Source organism: Silurus meridionalis, chromosome 9 (assembly GCF_014805685.1).
Source record: "Silurus meridionalis isolate SWU-2019-XX chromosome 9, ASM1480568v1, whole genome shotgun sequence".
NCBI classification, from domain to species: Eukaryota; Metazoa; Chordata; class Actinopteri; order Siluriformes; family Siluridae; genus Silurus; species Silurus meridionalis.
In genome coordinates this window covers 16,724,517-16,744,806 of record NC_060892.1, presented here as the reverse complement: position 1 = coordinate 16,744,806, position 20,290 = coordinate 16,724,517, and the positions used below count along the sequence as shown (strand labels likewise).

Here is a 20,290-nt window from a genome sequence, read left to right as displayed (position 1 = left end):
AAGCAACCACACACACACACACACACACACACACACACACACACACACACACACCTCCTCCATCCTGAGCACTGGTGTCCCTGAAGGTCTTATGACTCGAGGCCATGTGTCTTAGGATATCCGCTTTCACCTTTCTCAATCGTAAGACACCCCCTTCTCTCTCTCTCACACACACACACACACACACACACACACACACACACACACACACTGTCGTCCCTCACTCTTGACCTTTTATAGACAATAGTGATCAGTAACTCCTGAGTCGGGCATTTAAGGCCGAGTTGCCCCCTACAGCACACCCTTCCCCAACCCCCCCCCCATGTCCCCTAAATCAAAAAGTCAACTATGGAGGAAAACATTTCACACACACATGCAGCCAAAATGTCACCATCCGTTTCAAACATATAGGAAGAGAAATAACAAACCAAAAAGTGAAAATGTTGGAAAAAAAACTAAACAAGAGAGCCATTGTTCCTGGAGCAAACGATGGGTGAGCTGAAAAAATGGCAAAACGCTGCTTTATGAGGGGCTTTAAGTTTCCATGAAGTTACTAAGAACAAACACACATGCACACTTATACACAGTAGTAGTAGTAATAATAATAATAATAATAATAATAAAACTAAATAAATTAATACATTTTAATAATTATTATAAATACAATAATTATAATAATAATAATAATATTTTGTATTATGATTGTTATTATTATTGTTGTTGTTGTTGTTCTTGTTGTCACATAGTAGTAAAAAGTCAATCATAAATAAATAAAAAAAAAACACTACATAAAAACTTTACCCAGAGATAAATAATTCCAGCTTTTAATTACAACTGACTGCTTTCCATTTTGACCCTGAACATCTATTTTATTATTTATTTTTAAAAGTGTAATTATCTATCTGAATTTTTTTTTTTTCCTTTTGCACAAAGTATAAAGTATGTTTAGCACTTGTCTCTCCTTTCCTTTATAACAGACCGGCACTTTTAATGCAAAATGTCGACCTTTTCTTCTTTGAAAAAGCGTGCCGTTTCCTAGGTTACAGCCATGTAAATATTATAAATGAAATTGTTGTAAACGTTTTTTTACTAATTAATAAAACGCCCTCTCCCATTTTACACAGGATGAGGAATGACGTCAGGAGCAGTATACACATCTACACACGTTACAGATACTACATGAATGCAAATAAAGGGACAAAAGAGTGCGAGACAAGGAGAATGTAGAGAGAATGTACCGAATGTATGAGGAAGAGAGGTAGAGAGAGAGAGAGAGAGAGAGAGAGAGAGAGAGAGAGAGAGAGAGAGAGAAGCACACACAGGTGACAAGGCCCTTGGCACCCTCACCTCCGCTAATCAGCTTTCTGTTCCGCGTCTGGAAACATCACTACAGCCGTTTAGCACAATTCAATTATCACGAGTGTGACCGAGTGCTGAGACTGTTAATACAGATTCATACAGGCGACACAGAGAGCAAGAGAGCAAGAGAGAGAGAGAGAGAGAGAGAGAGAGAGAGAGAGAGAGAGAGAGAGAGAAACATGAGAGTGATCTGAGTGATTCGTTTCTACCAACATTAATGCTGAAATTTTCATTTTTCCTTACAATAATATGTAAAAAAAAAAAGCATGTAAGTGACTCATAATGCCAAAAGACAATGGCAATTTTATTATTATTATTATTATTATTATTATTATTATTATGACAGCAAGACAGCAATTCAAATTTGGGACAGGAAAAAAAACAGCTCCAGTTTCAATGGAACAAAAACACAAGTGCAATAATGGTGTGATTAGACGATGACACTGGAACATGCCAAAGCGGTGAAGTGAAAAATTCCTGCGCTCGTCAAAAAGCCACCTCAAGAGTTGTCCAAATGAATTTGTTTAAACAGTTTCTCCATAAATGTTGACCTAGCCGTCCCCAAAAAAACAACTTAATTATGACATTGCCACCTAATTTCTCTCTCTCTCTCTCTCTCTCTCTCTCTCTCTCTCTCTCTCTCTCTCTCTCTCTTTCTTTCTTTCTCTCGCTCAGTCTCGTTTCATCTCGTATGCTTTTTCTGATACTTAGAAGAACCCTTAAAGTGAAGAAGGGGAATACAAAAAAGTGCACTCCAGATATCGAGTGCTGGAAATGACTTTGCAGCAATTACAAGGAATTACAAGAAATAATATTCAGGATCAGGCTGCGTCTTAAATTAACTACTTCTCTCGTGAGGCTGATCCAAAAGCTGTGTCTAAGTGTGTAGTGTGTGTGTAGTGTGTGTGTGTGTGTGTGTGTGTGGCTGAGAGAGATCAGGTAACAAATCAGTAAACACTCACAGTCTGTCCTCCTTAACCACTGGCCCTCTCTCCTCTCCGACGCTCACCACTTCAGCACTGGATGGCATTACAAAAAAAAAAAAAACGTCCGAAAGAGCCGATTGACCCACACACGCTCTCACACACTCGCACACACATACACACACTTGTACACTCCCCCTCTCTCTCATACATTCACACATACACACAGTCTGTAGAGTGCACTTGTCCCGGTCTGATGGCACGCCGGCTCATAGAGCATACATCTACGGAGAGAAGCGGAAAGACTCACCCCCCTCACACCCACCGACACACACACACACACAAACACACACACACAGAAGAACCAGCAGAGGCAGTGTTAAGCTCTACTGCTTACTCACTCACACACATGCGAACGCACACTCCGTTTCGTATCGAGATTCCAAGACCAGAAACGCGTTGTGTTTTTGCTTCTTTCTCTTTCACAGAAATCTTTGCAGAAATCAGGACCTGATGAAGGGGATACATCCTATGAAGTCCATTCTATCGCTGCCCGTGTAGTAAAACAAACTTTTTAGCCAGCGGAGCAGTCGAGCTGAGCTGAGCTGAGCTGAGCTGAGCACACTGGGGTGCTTTGTGGCTCGCCTCACGAGTTGACAGTAAGTTATGAGCCCTTTGTGAGCACACGGGAAAGCAAACAGATTGGAATCTGGCAGGAAGGACATAACGCACAATTTGCCTGTCGACTCTCAGAGTCGGAGTCTGAAATTCTCACTTTGCACGTTGCTTTTAATGTAAGAATTCAAAAAGAAACTCAACACAAATGAGTTTTCTTTTTTATGAGCACAAATTTGCACAAAGCCTGAATCTTTTCCTTCATCTATAACCCCTTTCAGTCTCGACTGCATAAAACAACTTGTCTAAATCAAGTGTAAAAAAAAATTACTCCCCCACAATGCCTGATTGAGAGAGGGAATGAGTTCGGAAAGGACACGTCCAAAGAATGCTGGTGGTATTTTTTTCTGGTTTTGGAAATGAGGAGAAAGAAATATAGAGGGAGGGGAGGGACGGCTAGTTAGTTCACAAATCTTTTTTGTTTAAAAAAAAAAAAGGAGAAAAAAAAGAGATAAAAGCAGCATACAGAGCAAGAGAGGGAGGATGGATGAAGTAAAATAGACATGGGGGGAAAAAAAACAGTGCCCCAGTGATAGAAAGAAGGAAAAAAACAGAGACTGGCCCAAAAAATGGTGGAACAATGGCTAATTATGAAGGAGCGATGGGAGCAATTCTGCAGTGACGGGAATGACTGGAAAAAAAGGGACGCTGCTGGGGAGAATGAATGGCACTCTGAAAGAAAGCAGAGAGGAGTGTGTGCCTAAACTTTACATGAGGTCATGAAAAACACAAAAACAAAAAAAACAAGAAGAAACACCATAAAAAAAGGCCTGGAGGCTGGTACGAGTGCCGTGTGGACATCTGGAATGCTGGCACATACTGACCAGCTTTCTCCAGGGACCATCCCCGTAATTCCTTTCTTTTTTTCCAAAAATAGGCCTCCTCGTAAGGCTGCGCTCCCCCAAATTGGAAAATTCGCAGCGCCTAATCCAAAGAATAGCCGTTTTGTTCCCTTCCATTTTCGTCTCATAAATAGGATTTATGTGGAGAAGAAGCAAATTGAGGAAATTACCTTTAACGCTGCTTTGATTAAGCTGCTATTTTGGAGGCTTCAGGACAAACAACAGCTCGTTAGTCAGCGATTTTTCCCCCTCATCCCCTTAATTCCTCTCTTTCTTTTGTCTTCTCTCTGAACTCCATATGCCAAGTTTTCTCTCCTCTGGGTGATGAGCTCCACCCATTAGACAGTAGAATAATTGTGAGTCCGACAGGGACTTTCTATGACATAAGGAAAAAAAAAAGGTGGGGGGACTATGAAGAAAGGCCCCGGGAATGGTTCGAGAGAAGCCGATTTTTTTTTGGTGTGGCACGTCAGATGGAAAATCAAAACAGGGGTAGTTCATTTGCTCCACCCAGATGAGGCCATGTTAAGCAGTCAGGCTCGGCCGGGCCGCACCTCGGCAATTTATGATTAAGGCTTATTATTTTGGTTTGAATCTGACATTGATTGGCGAGTGGAAGAGCGGAAAACCAATTCGCCTGGGCCACTCGTGGATGGGGAAGCGTGGGCAGCAGTGTGTGACCGGGTGACAGGTCAGACAGGAGAGCTGGGGTAAATACCGGAGCAAATGAACACACTCTGAGTTTTTTTGGAGCATGGAAACTACATGATTGACGGCTAATACTAAAAAGAAATACGAAGGAGTAAGATGGGAGTTCTAGCACTGATCCAAGTCCCGGAATTCAAAGTCCTGTTTAACACAAAGTCAAATACATTGTTGAATTGTCTTTTGGCCATGTGCATTTACAGATTTTGATGACGCTTGTGGGCATGTCCATCAATTGCTTCTAAAAGCTATCTCTAAAACAGAGCAATCTGCATAAAAATTGTTTGACATTATATATTGACTTCTGACTAGATTCTCAGATCAGATTAGTAAAAGGAATCAGTCAAGATGGTCATTTTGATGTCACTTCTATAGAATTTGAATCTCATTTCATTGGCAATGCAAGTGAGATCACAGGTTAATGGTGATAATTTATGGCCCTGTGGCATTAGGTTAGGTTAGGTTAGGTTAGGTTAGGTTAGGTTAGGTTAGGTTAAGTTCTAGTGCCATTATCAGCATCAGAATTAGAATTTAGCATCCAAAATAGTAGTTTAAATAGCAATCAAAGGAACAAAATACAACATATAGACAAACGTTTTGGACATTTGTTATTTCTAGCCATTAAGTTCTTCCCCAAAGTCTTACCACAAAGTTGGAGGCAATTTAATAGGATGTCTATAGCTGCAGTAGTATACAATATTCCCTTCATGTGAACTAGGAGACCCAAAACTGTTCCATCATGACAATGTACCTGTGCAAAAAGCAAACTCCATGAAGATATGGTTTACATGGTTTGGAGTGGAAGATCTTGAGTGACCTGCTCTAGAGCTCCAACCTCAACCCTACTGAACACCTGTAAGATGAACTGGAATGCTGTCTGCACCCCAGGCCTCCTGTCCCTACATCAATATCTGACTTTACTAACAGCCGTGTGGCTAAATGAGCACAAATCTCCACAAACACACTCCAAAATCTAGTGGAACATCTTTCCAGAAGAGTGGAGGTTATTATATTTACAAATTTGGACTAAATGTAGAATGGGATGTTGAAAAAGCTCATCAAAATCTTATGGTCAGGTGTCCACAAACTGTTGTCCATATAGTGTAGCATGATTTAGAACAACATGACTTAAAATTCTGAATGAAAAAATTTCAACTGAAATGATTCAGCACTCGTTTCAGCACTCGTTTCTAACATGTTTTTCAGGATAAAACAGCACAGTAGTCATACATCTGGGGATGAACTGAGATGAAGAAAATCAGGGAGTACGTTTTATTTACCGTTTCCTCAGCACCGAGCCAACACCAATGAACATGGCAACTTAAAAGCTTACTCTGCACACGGTAACATCATCTCTCCTGTTACTCAGTCAGAGAAGTCATGTTGACTAACACGTTCATCTTTAACTCGCTATTCTATTCCTTTTTTTACACGCTTCTTTTCCTGACAGACGTGTGCATCACAAAAAGGTTTTGGAATGAAATCACGGCTTCAATTGCTTCTGTTAATAAAAGTAAAGAGAAAAAAAAAACTCATGAGTGTGTGACTGGATACGGTGTATGTGTGCGTGTGCGTGTGTCTGTGTGTGTGTGTGTGTGTGTGTGTGTGTGTGTGTGTGTGTGTGTGTGTATCTGTCTCTGGCTTCCATCCATGACTCTGTTGTGGTTCTGTTCCACCGCAGTCATCCTGCGTTGTGAGGTTTTTTTTTTATGCGTCTCGTCCGAAACCAATATGAAATGATCAGGATAATCTCAGCTCTCCTCATCTCCCTCACATAGCCCAGGAACACAAAGAACTTCTTTGTGTGTGTGTGTACTAAAGACAAGCTGCATAGACGTGGATCACAGTTGGCAAATCAATCAAACATATTAAGTAAGCACGTGTTTGGAGTCTGAGACATTCAATAGAGAGGAATAAGAGGAAAAAGTCGAAAGAGGAGGAGAGCTGAGTAAATGAACATCACTTCTGTTTGTCTGTTTTTACAAGTGCCGCAAGCACAAAGGACAAAGGGTTTAATAGGACCTAAGCCTTAGTGCATTGTCAACCTCTGTCTCAAATGCAAATATTTTAGATGAACTTCAAAAAAGTCCTGACTACTTTCTTAAACAATATAATTACTTTTACATAAATATAAAAAAAAATCAGGGACCTTGCCTTGTAGTCTTATAGCAAAGATGTCAATTTTACCAAACACTGCGCTAAAAACAATCAAAATCTGTTACAAAACCTCACTGCATAATTGTCTCACAAGGTCTCTACAGAGTTACACAGTGAAGTGAAATGGAATTTCATTTGATTCCATTAAACATTCAGATTGCAGCTTTAAAAATGTCTACCGCTTATACACTCTGTATAGACGACAATGATAAAAAATGCAATGAATGAAATAAAAAAAAAAAATTCATCCAACAGAATAAAACAAAAGTTAACAACGTTTTTTCACATTTTCCGGTGGCTGTTGGTTTGGTGGTGAAGAGACCACAACAAGGTGATAGAACTTACAAAAGTGTCTCTTTTTTCTCTTTGTCTTCCTTTCCCACAGAGGCATACATACATTTAATAATAATAAAATAAATAATACTAATCGTAATAATAATAATAATGATGCAAGTGTTATGCTCTACACTTCCTGTGAGGTGAACACTAGATCAGACAGAGTCTAACACACTGTCCGTAGCCTGGTTAAGCTTAAATACGCAGTGCAAACAAAAAAAGGAGGGTAAACATCTAGTGAAGGCCAGACAAATATTTGATAAGAGGATAGGGTCAGAACCAGAGCCACAGACTCCGCCCACATTTTTTCCCAGTCCCATTACAAGACACACTTCCACTCCTCATCCTTTATCCCTGTACACTCCACCTCTCGGTCGCTCAGGCAGCAGATGTGTGTTTCACAGCCCTGCCGAGCGCAAAAACCCAATCCGCAAACAATAGCCGTGTGCTGACAAAGGTCGCCTTTCGCAATACACATGTTATCCGTGTTATCGGAGACCTCAAACACACAGACACACACATACATACACCCACAAACCAGAACAGCACGCTCTGGACAATGTCCGAGACGACACAATCCCAACCTCTTAATATGCTGATTAGTCGAGTTTAAGCTCCTTATTTAACCCTGAGCTGAAAGTCGGAGTAAACACAGGCAATCCTATTAACCTATTAACAGTTCACAGGAAAAGATTAACACCAGCCACCATGCTAGCCATGCTAACAATGCCATCCATGCTAAATTAGACACTGATAGGCTCCAGAGAAAAAAGAAACATGCAGCAGTAACTCTGAATCATCAAGTTCCTCTTGAAACCTTGCCTGAAACATCCTGAAGACTCCTAGATTTAATTTAACAGATGCAATTGTAGTGTATGTTATGTCCAGTACAGGAGGTACTGAAAATAATTCAATTAAAATATAATTTTACTTTTACTTAATACAAAGAAAATACTGAGTATATTTTGAAATATTTAGCGAGACAAAATCCAAAACTTCTATAATGAACCGTGAAGAGTTAGCAAAGAAATCTAGAGTCTTCATTTTAACATTATTTATTCATTTTATTACAGATTATATATATATATATATATATATATATATATATATATATATATATATATATATATATACAGTGGTCCCCCGGAACTCGCGGAGGTTACGTTCTAAGACCCCACACAAGTTCCCGAAAATCCACAAATTTCGGATGCACCCTCACAGCCCCTATGGTACCATAGTGAATTCATCTAGACATTATGTCACTTTAATACAGTAATTTGTCATAAAATATTTGTTAGTGAAAACATAGTTTAAAATGTTATTCCTAACGTTCCTGAACATTCTGTCCCACTACGGATTCTCGCAAATTTTAAGATAATCCACAACTTGCTGTTAGTTAAGTTCCAAATAAAAACCTCACAAATTTTTCCGAGCCGCGAGTTCCGAACCGCAACTTATCGGGGGACTTTTTATTTCAAAAAGTGAAATCAAGAAAACAAAAAGGCAACACACACAGATACATAAAATGTGTTATAAAGTAAGCTCTGTACTAATTTAGAAAGCATGTGTCTGACCGTAATTATCCATGCTTGTTCATACTGCAAAAATTCATTAAAGATGTCATTAGCTAATTACAGGCTCAATGCTGTAAAATTCACTGAAGCAGTTCAGAAACGTAATAATAACCCAGATCGACTCAGAAAAAGTCCAAAAAAAAAAGAAGCAAAGAAGTGCTGAGTAAAAGCTGAATCCCTGTGCTTGCTCAGTTCGTCACGGCTCCTCGGCCTCCTTGTGCATTCGAACTCTGCTCCTTTTCACCGTGAAGTGCAAACAAACTCATAAGCATGTCTTTTTTTTTACTGTGAACTTCTAAACGGCTTTGCTTACGTGCTGCCATATTCCTTTTTTTCCAAAGGTGACAAACAAACAAACGAGGTTTTGTTCAGCCAGCAGATGCGCAGTGCTTTTAATTTTGACAAACGCAGGCGTTTTTAGGGTAAATATTTAACAGCAAGCCATTTAGGCAGAAACAAAGCATATGTGTGTGTGTGTGTGTGTGTGTGTGTGTGTGTGTGTGTGTGTGTGTGTCAGAAAGCAGTCTCTTGATGAGTCATTTCTAACCATGTAATGAATAAGTGAAACTGTACTTTCTCCCGCTGTATGTGTGTGTGTGTGTGTGTGTGTGTGTGTGTGTGTGTTTGTGTGTGTGTGAGTCGATATTGGTACCGTTATCTAATTTGCTTCTGCTTACATGAACCATACATACATAAAGCACATTAACATTAATTTCACACTTGATTCGGTGCTAGTGTATGCTCTTCAAAAAGGTTTCTCAAGGCTACTATTGACGTTTTAATGATTGTGGTGTTCTTCTGGCCCACTAGTCTAAGTGTATTTGTGAAAAATAAATGGTTCTGTGCATTTTACAACAAAGTAAAATAATTGTTTATCAGTTTTTTATTTGTCACAGTAGTACTGTGCTGCTCTGGGGTTACACAATTTAACAATGTTTATTAATAATAATAATAATTTTACATTTACAATTTGAATTTACTGTTTAAAATATCCGTAAGGGTCAAGAACAGCTTGCAGGACTTAACAGACATCAAGGTTATTTGTACACTGATAGAAGGCACGAGTTCCTTTAGATGGTTCTGGGTTTTCATTCACTAAAAACTTCTTTTTGCTGAGAAGGTTCATAAAACTATTATTAAACCATGCTGCTTCTGCATTGTTGCTTCTGGTTTTACTGGGTATTGTGAGAAATGATACCACCAAGCCATACCCTTTGGTGAAATCCTGCCCACATTCAAGAAATTGATGCAAAAACCTAATCAGGGTTTGGACGCACCTGTGTGCTGTATTAGAAATAAAAATGTGTGTGTGCTGTATGTGTGAGGAAAAAAAGAAACTCTTAGGGGTGTTTAGGTGATTATCCCGAAAAATCCCAAAATCTTTAAATGTGTTAGCAGGTGAGCATTAAAGCAACAAGGCCACGGTGCTAAAAATGGCAGCTCGGTGCTCCGTGCTAAAAATACCCCAGGCTTCTCTCAGCCAACGTGAGAAAGGCCTGAATTAAGCTCAACAGGAGCCTTTAGATGGATTCAAATCTATGCCTTGGATCTTATGTTCACAAAAAACACAGCTCAGGTAGATACACTGCTCTGTACGCTTTATCCGGAACATTCATGCTGAGAAGCAGATGGCAGATGACGGACATTGTTCCTCGAGTCATTATCATCTGATGAGTCACGATTCGAACCTGAGAATCTACGTCCATGTGCTGTTTAAACATTCTCTGCCCTTTTGAACCTATTCGCTATTAGCATTATCATGCCAGTTACACATTCCTATTCTTATTATTTCCTACTCTTTGAGAGGATTACATCATGACGCGGAGGTCCGGCTTGGATGTCAGTCACAAGCGTCAGAGAAGAACACCTCGCGGTGAGTAATACTTAAACACCCGGTGCTTATGGCAGTGTGTATACACGTACACCATCACTAGCTGCTCAGATTGCGCTAGTCTGAGCCCACGCCAAAGACACCAATGAGAGCGGCAGCTGCAGCAGCATGTCCTTCCACACTCACACACAGACACACACACACACACACACACACACACACACACAAACAAGACCGATCATAATGGGAGTCTTAATTGAGTTTCGCCGCTTTTTGAGCGTGCCATTATCCAAAGCTAATGACGTCCACTGGTCCTCTCTCTCATACCTCGAGTGGGTCTTGAGCGAGCCTCTTGTTTCCAACAGTTGAAGATAACGCAACGTTAACAACTACACCCACCCAGTCATCAGCGATCTGCATATTCAATAACTTCCGTAATTACGTGCGCAATTCATCAGATCCCATCTGATTGCAGAGGGGAAGAGAGACAACGCACTAGAGAGAGAGGTAGAGAGAGAAAGAGCGAGACATAGAGAGGGGTCTGATTCCTCGAGGACGTGAAGTCTAATCACAAAAACTAACATGATAATTGAAATCGGAATGGGTAGGCCGGGAGCGAGGCAGACACGAGGCTGCTGTGAGACCCAGAGAAGGCGGAAGCACTCGTAGCTCGAGAGCAAGTAAGGGCTGATAACAGATGCAGACAGATGGGAGGAAAGAGAAAAAATGGATGCAGGACAAATACAAGGACCTGTGAGTCACCGTATGATGCTGTCAAAAGCAACATGAATTACAAAGAATTATCTCAATTTTGTTTGTCTTTTTAACCTCAAGAGAAATGAAAAAGACAGACTGGTGGAACAGGAACAACAGTTTATTGCTACTCTAACAGAACAGGAACCATAATTGTAACCATCAATTTATTATTAAATAAACAATTCCAATTTTGTGTATAAATGTATTAAAAGATATTTTAGTGTTCTAAGGTTGTAAAGAACCATTTTTGTTGAAAATGTGCTCAGTGTTTAGCTCTTGACAGGTTCTAGATCTAAGGAAGACAAAAATCAGGAAGAATTTGGAGTTTTTCATATCACACATTTAACCAGTTATTATATTGCATAATCTAAGAGGTCATTAAGGATTCTCTAAGGGTTCAAATTAACTTAATGAAATTCTTTTTTCTCTTATTAAAAAATAAAAATTTTAATTTGCGCAATCTGCCAGAAAAGTGTCTCAATTTATAAGGACAGACATCAGATTGACATTCTAGGGAAGGAAAAAAAATCTGTCCCTGATCTTCAACACTCCACACCCCGGTGGGTCTGTTCCTCCAATGGCCAGAAGATTAACTCGGAGATAAAGCTGACGATGAAGATGAATGTCTTCATGTCGAGCGCTCTACTTTACAGTCTCTTCCATCTGCTGAATCTCATACTTAGCCATAATTAGCAATGCCAAATTCATTAACCCGAGCCGGCGTTATAGCGAAACCCGTGCTATAAATTAGCTTAATGTGAGCGGACATATTCCGCTTGTAATAGGGGGATATAAAAGGTGAGGAGAACCACCAAAGGAACCGAGACTGTACATCATGAACATACTTTCTGTGACACGCAAAACGATAATGGATCTTAGGCAATTTGGAGCTGTTTTCTGAAAGACGTTCCGGCAGATTACCTCGATGCTTGGAAAGAAGTGGCTCTTGACTTTGTCGAACACGTCGTCATACGCATCCCCCTTATGTTATTTTATTGAATGTGATACAATTATGTTTTTACATTAGCCAGATAAAATGCTAAAACAACACAATTGCTAGACTCTGGAATAATATTGATCATGGAAGCATTGGGTGTTTTTGTTGGACATAGCCGACAGACAGAACGAGTGAGTGGGCGAGTTTACATGCAGACGAGCGAATTGGGTTATCAGCTGCCAGATCAGGTGAAAAAAGAAGTGTCTTATACCATATCCCTCACTTTTTTCTTCCTCCCCATCTTTTTTTTCTCATTAGATTGGATCCTGGACGGGTTGCGAGACAGCCTCTGTCTAATTCGTGTGTTTATTTTTCTTACGGAACTCTGCCATAAATCTTGTATGTGTTTATTTAGAGTCAGTTAGCAACAAGTAGATTTTGGCCATGCAATACTTTTATTTCTATTCTGCCTTCTAAAGTGTGACACTCCCCCTTTCTTCCTTCCCTTCCTTCTTCTTCTCAATCTCCTTCGCTACAGTGAGTGAGTGGAAGATCTCTCTCGGTGTAATTGCACTGGTTTAATTGAAAGGTGCAAAACAAACCGCTATTGTAACAGCAGACGTGAACTTGTTTCTGTCCTTGAATTGCACCATGACCTCGTCCTTCTGAGCTCTTCCTCTCAACTCAGAGCCTGTTAGGCCAGGGTTCTACTTTGTTAAAAAAAAAAAAGGGTCTTTCAGCTCTTTCTCTCGCTTTCTCTCTCTTTAATTTTTCAAGGCAAGGTGGCGGAGAAACACAAGTTCATTGTCCTCCTCACAGATGGACGCTGGAGTTACTACGGCAACATGACTAATCCTCGCTTTTTTAGCACCTTCCTTTTTATTATTGGCTCATCACGTGCCTAGCTTTTAACTCGTAACTGGTGACGCTGACGCTCACGCTGTCCTCCCTCTAATTAGCTTCGATTCCCGTTTGCACAGAAAACGCGATGAGCTAATAGAAAATTTGCAAAATAATGACATCCCGGGAGCGAGCGATTCCGCAAAGAATAACAAGAATGAGGCCATTATGGAGCAGGAGCTGTGGATGTTTCCAATCCCGCTTCGTCCACCATGACGAGGAGTATAATTGTCCCGGCGTCAGTCTTCCACACAATCAACAAGCCATTGTTGGAGACTTGAAAATAAAAGAGTGCAGAGAATAGCTGCCATCATGATTGGTCTGATTCTCATTTCTCAATTGTTTTCCAAGAGAAGATCCTTAATGGAAGGGTGTGGTGGATGAAAAAACTTTTTGTTTTCTCAGGCTTTTTTCTTTTCTTTTTACTTTGGAAGTAATCAGGAACCATGAAGCATGTAAAGCCTGGAAAGCTTTAAATAAAACTTAAAGCACCGAAGAATCTGATGCATTGTTTTCCAATCACACCATGTAACATCATGTTAAAAAAATATTCCTATAGGACCACAGGTTCACTGAAAAAAAAATCCAATTGAGCAGAAAAAAACCAGATGCAAAGAGTGTCTTTTGCCCTATTCGGACTGTGCAGTCAGTGCTGGACACTAACTAAGTAAATGTAATTGATTATTGCACTTAAGTATTTTTTCTCGTATCTGTTCTTTACTCAATTATTTCTTTTTGGGGAGAGTTTTACTTTACTTTACTTTTTTTTTACCGCTCATTTGCACGGTCGAGTCAATTATTATATCATGTCACGGTCAATGAACCTGACCGGGACTCGGAGTGTGCACCCACCGCCCGGAGAAGTTCCCTCATTCATACACTCAGAAAGGAGGGGCGAGGGTTGGGTGACGTCACCTCAGACTTCAGGGTTTCCAGTGGGCAGAACATTTAGAGAGTAATAAATGATGGAAGAAACTCCTGACTGTAACTTGCCACAGCACCCGTGGCCTTTTTTGCATGATTTTTTTTAAGTCGATGAAAAGAAGGTTTTTAGCTCATGATAATTCATTATATATCAATCAGTGTTTGACTCATTAATATTATTCTATTAATAGATTGTGCTAGAGTAGCAATAGAGTCTTTTCACATAAATTGAGTTGATTAGAAAAGAGTCTTTGATAAAAATGATAATAGAAACATTACAGACATAATAAATCATAGTTCTTGGACATTTAAGTACATTTGAAGGGAAATACTTTTGTACTTTTATTCTATTGAAAGTTTATAGGGAGCACTTTTACTGAAGTACATGCTTTGTGTACTTTGTCCACCACTGTGTGCAGTCACCTCCAAATTCATACAAAATTGTGCACAAGTCAGGAAAGGCTGGATCATATTTGATCTACTATACAAATTACTCCTGATAGACTGACTGAAAACGGGAACATTTCATGTCGTACATGGTTAAAAAAGAAGACTTTTTTGCTTTGGTATAAAACAATAAACTATGAACCAGGTTAAGAAGGGCATGTAAGGGCCAGAGAAACAGTAATTTTTTTTTTACCATAAACATAGTAACAGAACATGTGACCTAATAATAAGCCCTTAAGTGCTTATAATGAAGCATAAAACAATCAGTTTGTGATAATAGAAGGTGTGTGTGTGTGTGTGTGTGTCATTATAGAATATACAGAGACTACAGTAAGAAGACACTTATACTGTCTTGATAGAGCAGAAAAACGAATCCCGTAACAGTTAGTCATCAAGGTATTACTAAAGTGTTGAATTTAAACAAGAGCATATATTTTGAGTGTGTGTTTTTTTTTTTTGTTGTTGTTGTTGTTTTATGTGGGAGATTCTGTGAGTCTCATCCAGGCTATGAGGAACGAGGGAACAACAGAAAAAAGAAAGAATGTTAAGCCAGCCCCCTTTTGCTTCATACACCTTTGGTGGAGCTTCATTTATCTTCATCTTGTTCGACCAAATTAATTAACAATCTCACTGTTACACACTTCCTCCTTTCATTACATCAAATAATGACAGGGTAGAGGAGGCAGAGGAGGAGGAGGAGGACAAGGAGGAGGAGGGTCTCTTCTTGTGGGATTAGTACGGTGACTGTTAGAGACATCTCTGCAAGTGTGTGTAGCCACAGGGCCGATCATTTTCTTTTGTAACACACCTTTTCTCAGCAGATAAATGAGACATGCCACAGGGTTTTATTTGCCGGAGTAGTTGCTAGGGAGTAATTCATCCAAGGAGAATAAAAACACGTAGCACTTCGAACACTTCATGGCCGTTAGAGTCAGTACAGCGTGAAGTTCAAAACAAACAGAATACTTTACCTCACTTTGGGGAAAAAGCACAAAGAGAGAGTTATGAAATAAATGTGCAAAGAAAACCAGGAGCTGATTTTTTTTTTGCAGGATTTGCAGGATTCCAGAACTTTGAATTCAACAATAAAAAAATAAATAATAATAATACAAATAAATAAATAAATAACATTTTTAATAGCTTTAAGCGTTTACTTTTCAACAGTTAAAAGAAAAAGGATCAGGGACACCAAGCTACAGGCCAAGCAGAAGATCAATCTCAAAGTGAGTTTGATTCCTTTAATACTCTTGATATCACACCTCCTTAAAATGCTCTGTGTGACTTTTTGTCAGGGAATTAAAAAAAACAACTAACAAACACGTGAGGATTAAAGTTAAATTCTAGGGAAGCATTACACTCCAAATAAAATACACTTCAGAGGATGGAAAACTGACCAAGGAAGAGGACTTAGAAAGATGTTGAATGAAATAATGAGGAGTTCACAAGGTGCTGGTCCATAGAGTGATTTTTTTCAACTACATGTCTTTTTGAGAAGTCAGGGAAACCGGAGAACCCAAAGGAAACCCTTATAGATACTAAGAGAGCATCAGTGATATTCAATAGAAAACGCTAACCTGATAAGTGGGATCAAACCCTGGAGAGAGCAGTAACAAACCTAGCAAGTGTGAGGTCTTCTACAGCCATCTTTTCAACAGGTGTCCCTCTGAACACTTCATCCAGATAAAGGTGTAGCATGCACTTGCTCCTAATCTTATAATAAACATCAAAATGTGACTGTCATTCTATTTAACATTGCTTCTAAAGTTTTGAAACTTGATGCAATTCCGCTAATATTATGTACACTGTTTACGTTTGAAATGAGGTCATGATGTTTTGCAGCATGCTACAATTTCTGACTAGCAAACTCGGCCAATGAGACAAAAAGATCGCAGTTTGTATGGTGACGTTATATCAAGAAAAATAGGATTCGTAGTTATAAATGCATTTGTAAATAAAATGACAACAATCTCACTTAGCTGAGTTAGCTCATGTCAGGCTATTTTAAGAAGGCAAGATATTTCTGAATTTTGCATAATCATGCATATTCATGAGTCCTGTCATTCTCAATGAAGGTGAAGGTGTAAACATGTTCTTGCTCCCCCATTAAAAAAAAACTCTCCCATACGATTAGTTCTAATAGTTTAAAATGACAGACAAACAGATGGCTATCAATTTAAGGGTCTAAAAATGAAACTATGTGCTTTGCTCTGTCTATATGAACACCATATTGATTTCAAAACCACACAGAAGTGAATTTGGCAAGGTAAAAATAATTTTTAAAAGAATAAATAAACATATTTAAATGTATCATTTGAGTCTAAAATTAACAATTTGTTGATCTAAATTTGATGTTCTAAAAAACATACGATCTCGTATGTCTTTTATGAAAACAACAGGAAAAGTCCTTGAAATTTAAGTCACATTCATCATAGCATCATGTTTTTCTCCATCTATGTGTATTCCAGCAAATTGCATATACAGAGAGAGAGAGAAAAAGAGAGAGAAACAGAAAATATATGCTGTTAATTTAATCAAATAAATGACCTTTTGAAAAAGAAATCAAAGGGGATTCATTAGCTTTAGTAAAGTTTGGCTGACAACAGCTTTGAAAGGCAGACGCTGTCACTGCTTTTAATGAGAGATCGCTAATTAGGGCTGCTACTCGCAAATTCGAGACAGGGGGAAGGTGCTCGGTGCACAAACAGCCCGATGGCCTACACGCTCGCTCTCTTATTTACTTCCTCTGTATAATGACAAGCACAAATTCTTAATTAGAATCACAGGAAGGTGGTGGAGGAGGTGGTGGTGGAGGTACGAGGTAGGGGGGTAAAAAAAAAGTCATAACTGGTTTTGACTCTTGTGGTTGTTGCACAAACACACAACAGGAAGTGGTGAAAAATAATCAAAGAGAGAGGGGGGATCTAAGAGACACGTGCATGCAGAAAGAGGGAGCAACGAAACGAAAAGTCTTTCGTTCTCGGGGCTGAAGGGAGGGGGCGGGACACACATGCTTTCAGTTGGACTGACTTACCGAGGCAGCATCGTGAGCATGCACACACACACACACACACACACACACACATACGCACTCCTGCTCAACAGCTAAAATGCTAGGTGTTACTACTAGATGGAAAGACAGATACAGATACAAATGAGTGTTTTTAAACCCACCCTATACGAAAAAACTAAAGCAACTGACCTCAGTAAAAAGCTGCTACGCAGAAAGCCCTCCATGTTCAGCATTTGGGTTCTGTGGCAGGAGAAATACACAGAGAGCCATTGTAACTTTTTTAGCACAAAGAAATTGGCACACAACGACAAGACAAAAAAAAATAAAGTAAGAAAGAACTACTCCTTTTTTTTTTTTTAATCTTCCAGGAAAGAACAAAGCTTGGTTTCCACAAGTCTGAAAAGCAGCCATTTGTCATTAGTGCGTATGGTTTTCCAGCCTCAAGCTGATGATATGTTATCGTATAGCGCCCCGGTTCCCTCCCTACATTCTCCGCTAAAGAGCAGAACAGCAGTGCTGCAGATGCCGGCCATGTGTGACTGGGCCTTTGTGGATTTTGGGCTTCTGAGAGCCCAACCACAAGGGCCTTAGCCGCGGCATCGCTGTGCCAACACAGTGCCAACACCGTGCCAACCCAATAGCGTATCCGCCATCCAGGCATGCAGGGATATAGTCATGATGTCACCACACACACACACACACACACACACACACACTCATACACACACACACACTCATACACACACTCGCTCAGCAGCCTCTTGCACCGCAAATGTAAGAGCACGTGTTTGGAAATTGAAGCCAGATGTTCTCCATTAGCCTCTGTTATTGCTCTTTATATATACATACATCAGGACTGGAGCAAGAAATAAGAAAAAGTCTTGAGAAGCCTTCACAGTTTTATAAAGAACACTACAACAGTGTGTTGACCTTTGCAGAGAGTTCTAACAAGAACCTAACCTATAAAAAAAATTATTCTTCTGCTTCATGTTCTTATTATTGATATTCTATCTAATTATAATAATAATAGCACTAATAGCAATTATTATTATTATTATTGTTATTATTATTATTATTATTATTATTATTGTTATTATTATTATTGTTTTTATTATTATTTTTATTATTATATGGCATTGAATGTGCTATATACCTAGAATTTTATTTCTGTGGTGTAGGTGTTTATTTATTTATCCTTTTTTTTATTTCCTGCAACCCTCAGCAAAATAATTTATGTATTATTTTTTTTACTAAAACATTCACTTTTGTGTTTTTCCCTCTTGTTTTTAGTTTTTCCTTTACTGAAATTTCTTTTTTTTTACCGCTATTAATGTGAATAATGTCATAAAAACAATTAAATAATTGTCTTGTTAGTTAACAATTAACAATTTGTCTCAGGTCATTACCTCTCTCTCTTTCTCTCTCTCTCTCTCTTTTTCTCTCTTACTGCCACCTTCATCATAACTGAGACTCATCGAAGCAGAAAGATGCCCAAATGCTGCACTTCTTCCTAAATCCTTCAGGCCACAGTGAGATTGGTGTTATTTAGCCTGTGTCACTCCTCCTCCCCTTTTCTCTTTCGCTCTTTTCTCTTTCACCATGTGAGAGAATGGAAAGACTGAGAAAGGGATACAGTTTCTTTTGCTCCACTGACAAATCCACAAATCGGGGTTGGGACTTTTCTCACAATCAGGTGTTTAAGAAATGAGTAGAAAAAAAAGAAGGAGACGAAGAGAATATGAAGAGAATGTGCTTAAGATGAATAAGAAGTTGCCACAGTAATGACACAGCGAGAAAACAACAGTCAAATCGCAACCAATCCAATCAAGCGTGTCTCCTCGGCACTGTTAGACACACACAAACACCTCAAGCTTTCTCACACTCTTTAAACGTTTTTGTCAGTGGCACCTACTTTATGTTACGTTCTCATTTCCATTACAACAGCTTGTTCACAACAGACATGAAGAATCATCAAAATTTAAAGAAATGTCTATTTAACATTGATAGAAATCTCTGGTGACAAATTTTCAGGATGGACATTCCATAACAGTGAATAAAATAGATAAAAAGTAAACTGTAACTGGCATATTGCTGAGGTAAAAGGGGAATAAAACACTACATCAACTGCATCTGAGAGTGCAGGAGTCACTGTTTTCCTTTTGTCTCTGCTTCCTTTTCGCGGTTTTTATCTCTAGCTCCTGCCCTGCCCTCTGTCATTTATACTGATAAATAATATGCAGCACACTAAAGCCTTTGTGTCAGTCTCTCTTGGCTGCCATGTTGCACCTTGGTTTCCTATTATTGGCCTTTGTTTTATCTTCTGTCTAAAAAAAACTCACTTTGTTTAGGAGCAGGTAAGATTGTGCACACATTTTACCACATATGGTTAGCTTAGCCTAGTGTAGTAAGTTTGTTTACTTTTGGACACAAGCAGCTCTGTTTGTTAGTCAGGTTATCTAATAAGGGCAGAGCAGTCTCTTGTTTGTTATGCTCATTTCTTTGGTATTGTCCCATTCTCCTACCTCAGTGAGCCTAGTTTCCCCATCTCCTGTGTCTTTTGAACATTAAAGCATATCTCCAACATCCTGTCCTACTTCAATGCAACACATTTTCTGTTCAAACACCACATAAAACTAAACTTTTATTGCTCCTGCACTATTTCAAGGACCATTCACTCACTTCTCTCGAATCACTGATACTTTTTGCATTTTTCATCTTGAACTCTCTCTCCATCACTCGCTCTTTCTCTCTTTCTCTGGCGTAAAGTCATATTGCAACGAAGAGAAGAGTAAGAGAGCTGTGCACAGAAAGTTAGGTGCGGTTTTGGACGCTGAGCTGAGGAAAAAGTGACTGAGCTACAATGTATTTGCTCTTCTCCCAACATGTAAGAAAAAAAATTTAAAAAGAGAGAAAA

At 39.2% G+C, this 20,290-nt stretch overlaps 1 protein-coding gene across 8 annotated transcripts in view; it reads right to left on the bottom strand.

Moving 5' to 3' along the window:
- Positions 1–20,290, bottom strand: part of sox6 (SRY-box transcription factor 6) — a 167,811-nt gene that overhangs the window by 108,909 nt on the left and 38,612 nt on the right. For 4 of the 8 annotated variants that reach the window (XM_046857350.1, XM_046857351.1, XM_046857349.1 and 1 more), the window contains exon 4: positions 17,566–17,616. The exons of 2 other annotated variants lie outside the window; for them this stretch is intronic. In XM_046857350.1, the coding sequence (XP_046713306.1) occupies positions 17,566–17,609 (44 nt within the window). In that variant the 5' untranslated portion in view covers positions 17,610–17,616. Of the gene's footprint in view, positions 1–2,321; positions 2,429–17,565; positions 17,617–20,290 lie in introns of those variants that run through there. 2 more of the 8 variants (XM_046857348.1, XM_046857355.1) reach the window with 2 other exon arrangements.